Source organism: Phalacrocorax carbo, chromosome 1 (assembly GCF_963921805.1).
Source record: "Phalacrocorax carbo chromosome 1, bPhaCar2.1, whole genome shotgun sequence".
Classification (NCBI taxonomy): domain Eukaryota; kingdom Metazoa; phylum Chordata; class Aves; order Suliformes; family Phalacrocoracidae; genus Phalacrocorax; species Phalacrocorax carbo.
Genome location: NC_087513.1, coordinates 216,011,171 through 216,025,736, shown reverse-complemented (window position 1 = coordinate 216,025,736; position 14,566 = coordinate 216,011,171). Strand labels below are relative to the sequence as shown.

At 45.0% G+C, this 14,566-nt stretch overlaps 1 protein-coding gene across 2 annotated transcripts in view; it reads left to right on the top strand.

Moving 5' to 3' along the window:
• The window catches only part of FCHSD2 (FCH and double SH3 domains 2), a 167,480-nt gene that overhangs the window by 136,871 nt on the left and 16,043 nt on the right, over positions 1 to 14,566 (top strand). For both annotated transcript variants that reach the window (XM_064441555.1, XM_064441554.1), the window contains one exon: positions 870 to 974. In XM_064441555.1, the coding sequence (XP_064297625.1) occupies positions 870 to 974 (105 nt within the window). The remainder of the gene's footprint in view (positions 1 to 869; positions 975 to 14,566) is intronic.

Here is a 14,566-nt window from a genome sequence, read left to right as displayed (position 1 = left end):
TGGTCTTTAGAGATTTGAGCCATTCCTCGAACTGCCCAGGGGAACGCACAACGCAAGGCCAAAGTAGGCGTTCAATGCCTTACCCATCTTCTGCTGAGCCTGGGTCGCTCTGTAGCAAAAACCAGAAGTTGTAACATCAGGCAGAGGGTATGAACAGAGTCTGTAACCAAAATATGATGGGAAAAAGCTCTCCTCAGAGGAAGGAGTGAGCATCCTGGATTCTGGTCCTAGCACCAGAAGCACCTCATGCTGCTTCTGCTCTTTCTCCAAAGACTATTTAACACCAAACGCATAGGCAGTCGCTGAACCAGTCACAGATTTGCAGATAACCGGTGACGATTTGTGCCCTCACGTGATTTACTTAATTTTCACTTGGATCTGTACAGTGGACGTACACGTACGCGAAGCTAAGGAACTCCAGCGTGTCTTACGTGATTGAGCAAATGCTCCTCTGGAGAGAACGTTCTTACAAATGCAGCAAACTTGTCTTGGCTTCCGCTACAGCGCGACTACCATTAGCAGCACCGCACTCCATGTTTAAGACGTTCTCTTTCAAACCGACATAGACTTGGGCCAACATACCCCTTTTAAATATGTAAATATCAACGTATAAATGAGTTGATTCGTACCACAATATCGTGTTTTCATGAAGATGTTGAAACATCCCCCTAAGCGGAATTTCCATGTGAAATCCTCTGCTTTTAAATGGTGTTTTCCTTGGTCATTGCCTTTTTTCCTGGAACAGGCTATAGTCGGTCAGCCCAGCATCTAATCAAACACTGATTTCCCTGACTTGTCATAAATATTTATCGTGTGAATAGCTTGCTAGCATTTCCTACATCTGTGATGTGCTTTCTTATTCCTGACAGACACTTGAAGAGCTCGAATGCCATGGGCCTGTGATGTCTGAGCAAACCCGAGCAGAACTGGAGCAGAAAATAGATGAAGCAAGAGAGAGCATTCGCAAGGCTGAGGTAAGAGGGAAGTTCTTTTGGCGTGTTCAGCTTCTTACCACGGCAGGATTTATGTTACAGCTATTTAATTCTGTTTGTGGAAATGTAAGCTTTCAGCCTCAAAAATCAGGGGATTTTAGGATGTCGGTTTTTTTCCTTGATTTTGTCCTTCTGAAACCACTGAATCAACTTAATGAAAGACTCGAGATTAGAAGAATAATAGTAAAAGAAAACTCCTGATGCAGAGTGATTAAACTTGGTGTGTGTTCCGCTATTGTGCAAAGGTCGAGAATCCCTGTATTTAGGAGCTTTGTCTTAAATAGGGAGAAACCAGTCTCAAGTTTACTGGTTTCCTCCTGCTTGAAGAAATTAGTACCAGAAAATGGTAATCGTACCTCTTCCTTCACACTTTTTGTCTTCTGGAAGTAACTGCCACACGCTGATGTGCCTTCTGTTCTGGTATTTTTTGATACACGTATTAATTTGTGATGTTGATGGGAAAACATTTGAAATAATCTTTGTGAGGTACTTCTGGAAAGGTTGCAGAGGTTTTTAACCTGTTCTGGGTTAAGAAGGACTCATGGAAAGATAAACTCGCTTCATACTTGACTGCCACTCTTGGGTTGGTAAAAGTTAACTATTTTCATGGCCAGTGATTCAAAACCCTATTGCGAGCAACAGGAACTAATCTGTTAGTTTTCGGCTGAGTGGGCTGCTTAATTAAAACCGTAGAGCAAACGTAATTATTTCAGTTAAGTGCTTCTCTCGTACTGCTGGATATTCAGAGTACCTGATGTAATTAGGAACGTGATTTACAGTTCGAGAGGTTAGAAAATAGAGAGTGAAATTATTCCTCTTCCTGGTGTGATAAATGTTAGCCTCTCTTTAAAACAAACCCAGAATACGCACTTTTAACAGGAAGTGTTTTAAAAATGCAATAGCCCTTTATTTTGAGTAAACCATTTCAAAGAGACTGTGCTCCAAACTGCTTCGGTGTGTATATAGTTAATGATTAAATATGCAAGGACAGAGAGCATGAGAATGGAAGATAAAAGCAGCGGCAGAAAGAAGAATCAAGATAAGAAGTTGCAGGGGAGAAGGTTCTTGCACAAAAAATATGACAAAAGGTACAAATTAAATTGGTCTGGAACATAAGTGATCATGCGTCTTAAGAACACATAATTAACAGAACCCGATCAATCAGTGGAAACCGAGCAAAGGGATAACGCGTTTCCTTGGGGGACGTGGTGGAGAGAAAAAGTGATAGGAGTATTTTTTTATTTGTTAAATTCTGGAAAATTAGAATTTTAAAATAGTAATGGCTAAGAAGGATCTCCGCAGTAGAAATTAGGTCACGGTCCTGCGTGAATGGCGCAGGGAGCGCAGAGGCACGGGGTAGCACGGCAGTTACTGCCCGGGCAGGTGCAGCAAAGAAGAAATGTGAGAACACACGGGGCCTTTTGCCCAGCAGAAGGTTGACTTTTCTGAGAGCTGTTGCTAAAGGAGCTTGAGACAAAATTGTTAAGTTTTCCTTGGCCAAGCCACAGAATATAACTGAGGATAGAAGGAAAGTGCTAAGAAATGGAAACTTTATATATATTAAAGAAAACCCAAATGAGATGTGAGATCAGAAATAAACCCCGTGGAAGGCAGCGGTCTTTTCCAAAAGCAGAGGGATGGATAGAGCTCCGTTCGGAAGCATGTTGGGCAAGACGTGCAGGGCCAGGAAGGTGATTCATAAAAGCAACGAAGGAGGAGAATACAGCATGCAATTCTCTGATCTACTGAGGAGCAAACGCAGAGTCATATCTCAGTGTCCTCGTAAGCACCAAACAGAACTCCAAAGAGGTAGAGAATATGGATATTTTTTCTCCAAAAGATGTGTTTTACAGTATTTGGTAGAAAGCATTGAATATAGTCGGGTAATGTGTTTCCGTGGTTTTCCAGTGCTAGCCGCCGTGTCGTGGTTAGAATGTCCCTAACCTTTCTAATATTTAACACGTGTTCTGTTTTACAACAGAAAATGGCGAAAATGCCAAGTACTTGAGTCTAGGAAGACTCAGCGGCTGGGTGATTTTCACTGATTTTCTCCCTTTGGATACAAGTTTTCTACTGTGTATTTCAAAGCCATGAAGTTGTCTCTGAGTGTCTGAATGGAAGGTGTGTAAACCACTTTGTGTTTGTGACTTTTAGAGAATCACAGAATCATTAAGGTTGGGAAAGACCTCTCGGCTCATCAAGGCCAACCCCCAACCCAACCCCCCAGGCCTCCTAAACCATGTCCAAAAGTCTCATATCTACACGTCTTTCAAATACCCCCCGGGACGGTGACTCCCCCACCTCTCTGGGCAGCCTGTGCCAGGGCCTGACCCCTCTGGCAGGGAAGGCATTTTCCCTCACATCCAACCTAAGCCTCCCCTGACTCAGCTTGAGGCCATGAGTATTGCCACATAAGTTATTTATAGTAGAGAATTATTTTTAAGGGAAGCTAGTAAGTGAATTCTGTAAGCTTCTTTACTTTTACTTAGGGATGGCCTTATCTTTTAGCTTCAACTCTTATTAGTCCCCACTCCTCTAAGTCCACTATTAAGTAATTTCAGGACCATTAATTAGAGAAGGGCGTTTTGCACACGTGTGATCCATAGAAGAGTAAACTACATAAGCTTGGAGTAAAAATGTTTTCTTTTCAGTATGTGAAAAACAAACATTTGCAGCATTCCTGCATATTTATGTGAAACTGATTAAGTTGGAATTACTGATGGTTGGGTTTGGGAATGGTATTTGTGCAAAAAGTTACAGTCTCAGACTCCCAGAGTGGTGGGGGTTGGAAGGGCCCTCTGGAGCTCATCCCGTCCCACCCCTGCTGGAGCAGGCACCCCCAGAGCAGGGGCACAGGGCCGCGTCCAGGCGGGGGGTGAATGTCTCCAGGGAAGGGACCCCACAGCCTCTCTGGGCAGCCTGTGCCCCTGCTCTGGCACCCGCACAGCAAAGGGGTTTGTCCTCATGTTCAGCTGGAACTTCCCGTGTTCCAGCTTGTGCCTGTGGCCCCTTGGCCTGGCGTTGGGCACGGCTGAAAAGAGCCCGGCCCCATCCTCCTGACACCCACCCTTCAGATATTTATAGGCACTGATGAGACCCCCCTCAGGCTTCTCTCCTCCAGGCTGAACAAGCCCAGGTCTCTCAGCCTTTCCTCCCAAGGGAGATGCTCCAGCCCCTGATCCCCTTGGCAGCTCTGCGCTGGCCTTGCTCCAGCAGCTCCCTGCCCTTCTTGAACTGGGGGGCCCAGAACTGGCCGCAGCCCTGCAGCTGTGGCCTCACTGGGGCAGAGCAGAGGGGGAGGAGAACCTCCCTCGCCCTGCTGGCCACACGCCTTTCCATGCCCCCCAGGGCACCGCCGGCCCCCTTGTCCCCAAGGGCCCGGTGCTGGCTCAGGGTCACCTCGCTGCCCCCCAGCACCCCCAGGGCCTCTCAGCAGAGCCGCTCTCCAGCAGGTCCCCCCCAGCCTGTGCTGGTGCGGGGGGCTGTTCCTCCCCAGGGGCAGGACCCTGCACTGGCTCTTGCTGAATTCCCCGAGGTTCCCCTGGGCCCAGCTCTCCAGCCTGGCCAGGTCTCATTGGAGCCTGTCCAGTCACCTATTTAGGCTGGGGAGGAGCTGTGGAACTGCCCTTTCCCTGTCCCACTGCACTGCATTTGGGTCAAGGAGCTGCGATGGGTAAGTAAAGCAAAGCAAAGCAGCACCTGATTTAGCTCAGTGCTTTGAAGAAGTCCTTCTCGGGATAGCGCGTGGGGGAAGAAGGATGTCTGGAGAGTTGGCCCGAGTCAACAGCCAATTACTGGAAAGACCCAGCTTGGGAAGGAGCAAGACTTTTCATTGCCTCCCTGTTATTCAGAAAAACTTGGAAATTGAAAAAAGAAAGATTACACACATGATGTTTCTTTTTTTTTTTTTTTTTTTTTTTTGACAGTCGGTTTGATGTAATTTATAAAGTTAAACAGAAGAAAAAAGTCCCCAAAAGATGCAGAGAACTATTTATTGGCTTTGCATTTGTGGCTGTTACTGAAGGCATGGTATTTTACGGTTGCCTGACACCATACACGGTTGCACCCTGTGTGAACAGCCCGAAGTCATTTGCCCTTTAACTCTAGTTAGTTCGTTATCACCTTGTCGCATTCAATCTTACCATCTGCAAAGCTTTGTGGCTGCTGCTGCGACTGTAACTGGAAGGGTGGTATGTTCTGCTGCCGCGTCTGGACGCGTTTGATGATAACACGTAGATTTTCGTTTGGTAAAAAACCTCCAGACTCTTTTACTGGGCAAGTGTCGCTGCAACTTCGCTGGTGACGGCAACAAGTATTGGTTAATGTGCTGTTGGTTGTTGCCATAGTGGTCGAGTCTCAGACGTGGAAAGCTCCTTTTTATTCTAATTGAGCAAAGCAGCTAGGGGATAGTACGCCTGGAAGATGACAAGGGTTGCAGAGTATGAATTTCGTAACCTTGAGGTAGCTTCCTCACGTCAGTGGTTGCGTCAGCCTGCAATGCCTGTAGAGCAGCATGCGTCGGAGTTGCTGTTTCTAAACGATGTGTGTGTGTGCGCTGCGCATCTCAACGAAGACCCGGCCATTTTGCTGGATGTTATTTGTAGGGCATAGGTCACCTCTTGCGGTGTGTTAGGTAGCGTGTACCATCATTCCTCATTCTGGAGGCATTCTCCCTTCTGCCTTTTGGAGTTTTTTTTGTGTTTTTCTCTTGGAATCCTTCCTCTCTGGAGCAGCATGCCTGTTCTATCCCATTTTGGCTGCTTGACCCATGCTTTGGTGCTTTTTCCTTTGCAAATCTACTCCTTTTCTTTCTTCCTTCATCATTTCGGAAGAGGAAGTTAACTTCATAAGCGCATTGAGATTAAATTTTGCCTGTCTTCTGGCAAAGCTATTTTGGTCATCGCTAGACCCTTCCACTCGCGTGTTTCTCCCTGGGGGATTTTACATTCTCGAAACGTTGCTCTAGTGCCAGCCTGCTTAACTCTCAGAAGGCAAACCGGTCTCTGTGTGCCTTCTAATACAACCTGAGCTGAGTCAGAACCTTTTAGAGATGATATATGTTGGTAATGTGGTTTCTCCATGGTGCATTGTGCATCATCTCATTGCCGTCTTCCTCACAGACCCTGAATCCTTTGAAATCTAACAACTGAGGGGAACCGAGGAACTGAACCGTACGTATAACTTCGGTGTTTCCTGGCAAACGCGCCGGGTGTGGAAGCAGGCACGGCTGGAAGGTACAGCAAAGAAATACAGTAAAAGCGTACATACAACCAAGACATACTGAAGAAATCCACGTTTTTGTCTGCTGAAAGGTGCAGTGCCTGGACGTTAAACCTTAGATCGGCACATTCACAGCACAGTGGGTTATTTTTGGTCTTTTTCTCCCTGGGATAGAAGGTATTTTTCCCTGTGATGTTCCATGGAGCAGCGTCCTTGATTAAAGTCTGGGGAAAATATGACTTACACCAGACTGCTCCTGTACAACTGGGGCATGACAGATGATACACCATGGCTGTAATTGGTAACCAGAACCCATATATTCTTAAAAATTCAAAGTTTTTGTTTTGTTAAAGGTTTTTTGTTCAGTTTGCTTCCTTGTTTTTAAAGGAAATGTTAGATTATGTCTGATAATACCTCCGGCACTGGCAGAGCGCTGAAATTGGCTGCGGTTAATGCTACGCCGTAGTGTTTAGATCCAGAGGAAACTCCATCCTTGTCAAAACAGCATTTAACTACTGCTGCATCAAGGCTGGATTTTGATAAAGGCAAGCACTGAGAGCAGAGGGTGCTTGTTTAAATTGAAGGCGGCACAATTCAAGGATCATCTGTAAGAGGAAGTCAACACCTTTGAAATGCAGTAATTTGAGAAAATAAATTATTCTTGTAGCTCTTTTGCACTTACCCGACCAACTCAGGGAACTGAACTAGAACTTCTGTGTTTGAAGCTTTCATTTTTGTGACAACCCTAAGGAACGTTGCTGGGCGTTTTACAGCTGTTAGTTCAACCAGTTGGGTAGATCTGCTTTGCCATAAAACTGCTTTCCGTTTCTCCACTGCCTGTGTCCCTTTATCTGTAAACTCCTGGAGACAAAAATTTCCCATCTCCACTGCTCTGTGTTACAGCAGGAAAGGAAAAGTTGAAGCTGTTTCCTTGGTTTCTATAACCCTTCCCTCAGCCTGCGTCCCGGACCCCGAGGCTGGGTTAGCTGAATTCTTCCTCTCATCTCATTCCGTCTCTGTCAGACTAAAGACTCCGATACTCTGATAGCCCGGCGTGAGCCTCGCCAGGCAGTACAGCTGCTCCCAGGGCTGACATCATTTTTCTCAACGATGATGGGAGATTTCCCCTTTGTGCTCAGGTCTATGCTTAAGGAAGGTCTTGGGGCCTCCACAGTAATTAATCCTATTTCCACTTAATTATAGGGGGATGTGTTTTGTCTCATCATTAGGATATCTACAGCTCTCAAGAGAGTATTTGTACCAGATAAGATTTGATTAAGACTCATTATGGTGCTGTTTACTTCCTTTGATTAGTTCAGAAGCTTAGGTCCATTTTTAATTGTAAATGGAGGGCTGTTTTCTCCCTCCCCTTATATTTAGCTATGAATATTTATTACTGCGCTGTGGTAACAGTTGTGTTTGCTGGCCGGGCTCCTGTTCTATCTTAGGATCTAATCTATTAATCATATGCTGCATGCGGCCCTACTGCATCTCCAGTAGCCGTAGCTGCATTTCAGCCTGTTGTTATTTGTGCGTTCTTGCAGCTGAACCTTTCGACTGCAAGAGCGGCGTCATTCTCTGCTCATAAGAAAAGTGAGAACAGCCAATTCCACATGCTCCACTCAAATAAATGAAACGGAATAAGGCTCCCAACCCAAAACGAGGTGAAATTGTAAAATGTCGCTCGCTGCCGTCGATGGCTTTGCTCGGGAAACATACGCTTGGGAGAGCTGCGCTAAGTAAACAGATTGCCTTCTCGGTGTGAGATTTGTAGGAGCTGTTTGTCTTTCCAGCCAGGCAGAACGAGGGCTAGCCTGGAGAAATGCCGCCACATCCCCGGGTTGGGAATTCTGAACTCTTTTGGCGAAAGGCAGTTCAGTGAGGACGTCTGCGGAGGTGAGAGTGCCGTTGCTGGGGAGAACATCATCAGAGCCCGGAGGCTGTGTTACGGCATTACAAAGATGTACAAGTCTTAGTACTTTGTCAGCTGTATCCAACCATTCTGACTGCTGTGTTGCAAGAATTACACTGTCATATTTGAGAACTTTTATCTTGAATTAATACCTTCTGGTAATTATTTTTCAGGGATGTGCCGTGAGTGAGGCATTTGGAGAGTGTGCAGGATGCTCAGATCCTCCTTAAATATTTCACAGCATAATTTTTTGACAGGCCTGCCTGTTCTGGTGTGAGCAGTGAGGAAGGAGGTCTGTAGAAGACTGGGGTGCATGAATTCACGATAATAATGAAAGATATTTTTTCATCAGTGGGCATTTAACAGAGAAAGGTATTTTGTGGGATGAAGGGGCAGGAACAAACAGGGAGGTGTTTTGAAGCTAATGATGAAATACAGTCATAAAGATTCCTGAAAGGATATAGTCAACTGAAGAGCCGCATTTACTCTCCATAGAACTTACAGATCCCTAGGGACTGTGAAGGCTAGATGCACTTATATATGGAAACAAGTGGGTATGGCATTTCAAAAACATCCTACAAATAAGAGTCATCATGACTTCAGATGTTGCTGAGGTGAGGAATAACTGCCGTAGGACTTCAGGCAGTAGACTATCTCTCAGATCTTTTTGGTAAACGGATCAGGGAAGAGTCTGGGCTACAAGAATGTTAATGTTGCGTGTTTTGTAGATCTTCTTTTTGTCTCTCTTTTTACTCAGTTCTTTTAAAAGGTGGTTTACAGTGAAAATCCAACTCAGTTCCTTAAACCCGTGATTTGAAAGCAGTGTCATTTCACAGAGTCATTCAGGTTAGGGGCTTTGGGGGGGTCTCTAGTCCAGCCTCCACTTAAATCTTCCTGAATCTGTTGACGTTGAAGTGTGTACAACATCTTTTGCTATAATAGGAACCAGTGTTCGTTACCAGGACTGCAGAGAAATGTGCTAATAAAGGTTTGCATACATACATTTTATATACATTTCATTTCCTACTTCCAGAATTTGGGTAATTTCCATTCAGCCCCATTACCAGTAGCCTGGGAACAACTTCTTAAACCCTACAAAACGCTTCGACCCTGCTCTCAGCTACCCTCCACCTCCTTCCCCATCAACTGCTTTCTCCGTTAAGGAATTTCTAATGTTTTTTTATGCTTGAGCTTGGGAAAAATCAGCCTGCCAGTTGGGCTGGAGCTATGCAGGTGGGCTCTTCTCCAGTAATAGCTTCACCTCTGTTTTCTTAACCTTGGCATTCACTCTTGAGACATGTTATCTGTGTCAGTGTTTCATTTCCTGTTTGCTTGACTCTAACAGTCTCGTTTGATTTAACTCCATGCAGAATATTGAGCATATAAATTAACTCACTCCGCTGTAATATCTGTAGGAACTTCCTGCCCATCCTCCCACTTAACAAAAACCACTCAGTCTTGCCTTGAAAAATGTCACTTATTAGCTAGTTCCTTAGCTGGCACGGAAAAACTCTTGGGTCAGGGGTTTTTGGTCCTGGCCAGGTGAATTCACAGGGGCCGGTGGTTCCAGGTTGCTGCGGGACTCACCGCCGTCGCTCTGTTGCAAGCAGTGGCTGAGCTTCGCCTGGAGCCAGGCAGCAAGTGTATTTGTTTTTTTTGGCTGCAGGGAAGACAAAGGAAACACGGGTTAGAGCAGAAAGAATATCTTTCTTCCCTGTTTTTTATAAATCTCTGCCATCATATGGGCTTGATTTGCAGTACTGCAGAAGAACGCTGTACAGCGAAAATTACTGATAGCCTCCCCTTCCGAGGCTGAGCTCAAGTTTGTGCCTCAGGGATCAAAACTTTAGGTGAGTCATGTTGGATAGGATTGGGGGTTTTTTTGATCAGGGTGGTTTTGGCACAGCTAACTTTCCACCCCAGACATCGGCAAGGCAGTGAAAGTTGAGCTCCGTGGATTATTTGCTCGTGCATCCCTATGTAACAGCACTGGCCTGGGGATTCAAGGTGATGTGCAGGGGAGGGCTTACGGCGGGTGGTGAGGAGTTTGTGGCATTCCAATACTTCTGCCTATCACTGTACAAATAACTCTGGTGGCTCAATATTTAAATGAATCAGTATTTCTCATTAAAAGAATGGTTTCATTTTCATACTTCTTATAAAAAAGCCTAGGATTTAAACAAAAATTCCTCTTAAATGGGAAAAATAAAGATAATATCTTTCCAAGCTTTGCATGTTTTCTTCTCAGCTAAAACAATTTGCCAGCTGAGACTACCCACGCCGCTAACGATTTTGTTCCTGCGCTAGAAAAAGATCGCAGTGGAATAAAATGCTTCTTACAAAAGATGGTGTAGGTCTACTTGTAATCCTAATCTAATCTGATTTTAGTGCCTGAACTTGCTCGTAAGTATAGCCTTTGTCTAAAATTAATAACTCTGAATTCTTTAAGAGAAAAATATGGGCTTGGCAGGGGGATTTGGGCGGCCTTAGTACAGATCAAAAAGCAGAGGGAATGCCCAGCAGGGAGAGGAGCGCTCCGCTGGGCCGGGGTCGCGGTCTCGTTCTGTGCCCTGAAAAACTGTGGAAAATAAAGCAATTCTACTTTCAAGAAACTCCGTCCAAAACTGCGCTTAACAATCATAAACCAAAATATTTAAGGGGCCACGTTAAATCAGCTTTGCTGGATTTCTGTGTTCGTTTTTTAGCCCGACACTTTTATAAATGACTTTAAAAGACTCGTAACCAAGGTGTTTGTGGGATGTAAATGAACGCTTGGTTTCTTATAGGCCCTTTTCCTTCTGGCAACAGGGAACAGCCGTGTAATGTATTCTTGCCGGTTTTCATTTCCATGAATTCCAAAGCAGTTGTTTATCTTCATCTTGTGCAAGCTGTAGGTCTAAAGCCTCTGCTTAATTAAGACTGGAACAGTAAATAAACAAAATCATTCCTTCTTCCATGTAGAGCAACGAAAGGTATGTGAGAAATAGATAACAATATTTATATTTTAAAAAACTTTGGGGTTTTTTGCCTTTGATCTTCTTACAACCTACCGTCAGCCCCGGCAAAAGAACTGCTCAGAGGAGCAGGAACCACCCAGAATGCTGTTTGTAAACTTTGTGGGTGGCTGACGGTCTTTAAATCAGCGTAAAGAGATCCCAGTCCTCAGCTATTAAATGGTAATTGGTAAATAGTAATTGTAAATAGCAATTTCGCTATTAAATAGGAAAATATTTGTCCTGCAGAGAGACTGAACAACAATGAAATTTGGGCAGCACCCAGAGCGAGTGCTGGATTCCAGCATTCCTGTGCTTTGGAAACTCAGCTGCCTTCCTGGAGGCACTTAGTATTGCTGGGAATAGAAGTGGTTACTCGATCGAAGTCTATGAGCTTCTCTCCACGGAGGTCACTCGGGCAGGACGTGTGGCATGGGTGTCCGCTAGGGTCCGTTTTGTTGAGAGGGGAGCTCAGGGATTAAAGCCTTGATTAGTTTTTAATTTGAAATGTGTGATCCTTTGGAGGGAGCAAGGCTTGGAGAGCTAGCGCCTCCTCTTTTAAGGGTCTTGTAGTCTTGCCTGGGTTCGTGGTGTAATGCGAACCTGGGATTCGTCGGACCGCGTCTCTTGCCCTTTCCGCGCGCCGCGTTCTGCCCGCCTGCCCCCCAGAAACTGAAAGAGAAGGCTGGGCAGGCTGAGGTTGCCTCCTTTGTGCAAGGTGGGGCCCTCCTTGATGGCGTCGGGACTCCAGCCTGCAGAAGCCTCAAAGGGAAGAGCTCACCTCGTGCCTGGGGACACATCCAGAAGAGCTCATTGTGTGACACCAGTGTTTCCTGCGGGTGATCCCTCGTTTCCCTCTTCCTTAACATTTTATTCCGGCATAACGAAAGCACCAAATCCCAGCTAATTTAGACATAGTGATACCTGAATGAAGTGCTTGTATTTTTAAATATGTAGTTGCTCCTGTGTGAGGAGCAGAATAGCCATACTACCCTCTGGTATTTTTTTTTTTTTTTTCATATAGGTAGGAAGCTGTTAACCCTGGTCCACCGGTATAATTATTTAGATAAAAACATATGTGGGCCTGTAAATAGCGTTCTACATCTTTCAAGTGCAGGCCTGACCTAATACCGTAAGTACTTTTATGGTTGTCTGCCGTGGAACGAAACTCAAAACATTTGTGGTTTGGACCAAACTTTTGTTGAATATTAAGACGACTCCGGGTAAATAGAGCGGGGGAACTCGGCTGGGTTTGCTGGGTACCTTGAATTGAAAACTCTCGTCTGACCCTTGGCAAGTACAGTCAAGGATCTTGGAGCGGCTTGTTTATTTGAGCTAACAAGTTTGTACAAACAACATGGTTTACAGCAGACAGAGTGCTAATATGAACTACAAATGTTTATAGCATGCCTAGACTGATGTTTATTGCTGTTGCGTAACTCGAGCTCATTGGAAATTGCATAATGAGGTAAAACAGCAAAACAACTAGGCTGATCATTTTTCCTAGGCAGCTTTTGTTGAAGGCAGATGGAAAATCCTCACGATATAATGCCAGAATATCAAGACAAATCGGGGGTAGCTACTTTACTTCACAAGTATGTGCGTACACGGAGGCACCTCAGCTTGGTAGAGCGATAAAACGGGGAGTTTCTCATTAACGAGCTAAAGCGAACGACTTGCATCAACTGCGTTAAGTCGATCTGTCACAGCTCCAAAAAAAAAAACCAATAAAAGGATGATGTGTCCGCCGAAGCCGCCAACCCACCCGTGCCCAACCACAGTCACAAATCAACCTGGCGTGAATTAATTGCCTTTGACTGGGTGGCTCCCACGCTGCAGATGTCTGGCCTGCCTGGTAACAGGCAGCTGCCGAGGTTGGAGCTGACCGTGCCCCAGCATCGAGCTAGCAGGTAGTTCATTTGGGTGTAGGAGCCTCCAGATAAGAGGCAGGATCTGTGCTCGTCTTCACCGGGTGCTGCGGAGCCGCTCGTCTCCCCCTCGTTCAAAGCAGATGTGGTTAGAAAGTGGGTTTGCTCAAACTCTGGAATACTTACTAACAGAAGAGAGGGGTGTGTTCGCGGGCAGAAATTGGCATCCCTGGGTTCAGCTTTTTTGACGCAACCCTTCTGTTCTGACCCCTTTGGTTTACAGGAGTATTCTCTGTTTAGCTTGATCTAGCGAGAAATCCGCTTCTCAATTTGAAAAGTGCTCCTAAAGCAATTCTTTCCAAAGAAAAGGTTAATGATTAATCAAAATTATTATTGTTTCCATGTTCTTACGGCTTTAAACTATACAAACTAATATAAGTAGGGGTAAAAGGAAGAAAACTAAGTGAGAGGTGTTGCCTTTGTAAGTCCAATAAAAAGAAAAACGCCTACTCCATCCCCCCGGAACTCAAAACTCTAACGCCATCTAACAACTCTGATTTCAGACCTTCTCGTAGGTGCTGCTTTTGTAAACATTTACGAAGCTCGGGCTGGGGCTTGGGCCATACTCACTCACAGGGTTTTCAGAAGATGCTCGATGCCGCAATTGAATTGAAAGGATCTGCCTTCCGACTGGAGTGCGGATGTGTGCGTCCATCTCTGGTCTTTTTATTCATTTTAAATCGGTATTTTCTGAATCTCGACTGACGCAGGGTGACACATATTAATACACTTCACTATTTTCCTCATTTTCTCGGCTGTATGAATGGTATTTACGGTACGTGTTAATCATTCGCCTTCACTTGGTGAAGCGGCTTTGGCTTTTCCCGTGGGAAACACTTCTCCAGCCTGTCCGATCCTTCAGTCTCCGTACTTAATTACGTGGGGGAGCGTGTGCGTGCAGCTGTACCCATAGGAAGATACATTTCACATAATAAATTCTACTCTAATAACTTATCTGGTTTTGAAAAATCACATTTCTTCTCCACGGAACTAAATATCTCTCAAAAGGAGTTTTGTTGTTTGAAACAGGTTTAAAGTGACTTTCGTAATTAGTCTTAAAATGAAAAGGGGCCTGTGTTCAGGGCTTCATGAAAGTTATAGTCATTTATTTTCTGATTTATCTTCTTAATAGAAAGATAACAGCGAAGTGCAGCAGCGTGTCAAAAAGAAAACTAGTGGTATCGTTTTGGCTCAACACACAATCTTCTATATAGTAAGGATATTCATAAGAGAGATAAAAATCTATGTAGCACCACGTGGCATTTTAATTCACTGTACATACATTCCTACAGAGCCTGCCGTGCTTCAGCCTCTACAGAAAAAGTAATTTCCCTCCCATTTTTGCTTAGACCCATCTATTTTTGCTGGTTTTGCTTGGTTTCCCAGGGCCGCTGATAACCTGATCTCTCAATCCAGGCAGTGATGCTGAAGTCAGGTGCTTCTGATCCCCGTGGAAGGGGCTGGAAGGGTGAGAAAGGAGGTGGCACTTTGCTACTGGCACAGTCACTTGCCTAGAATAAA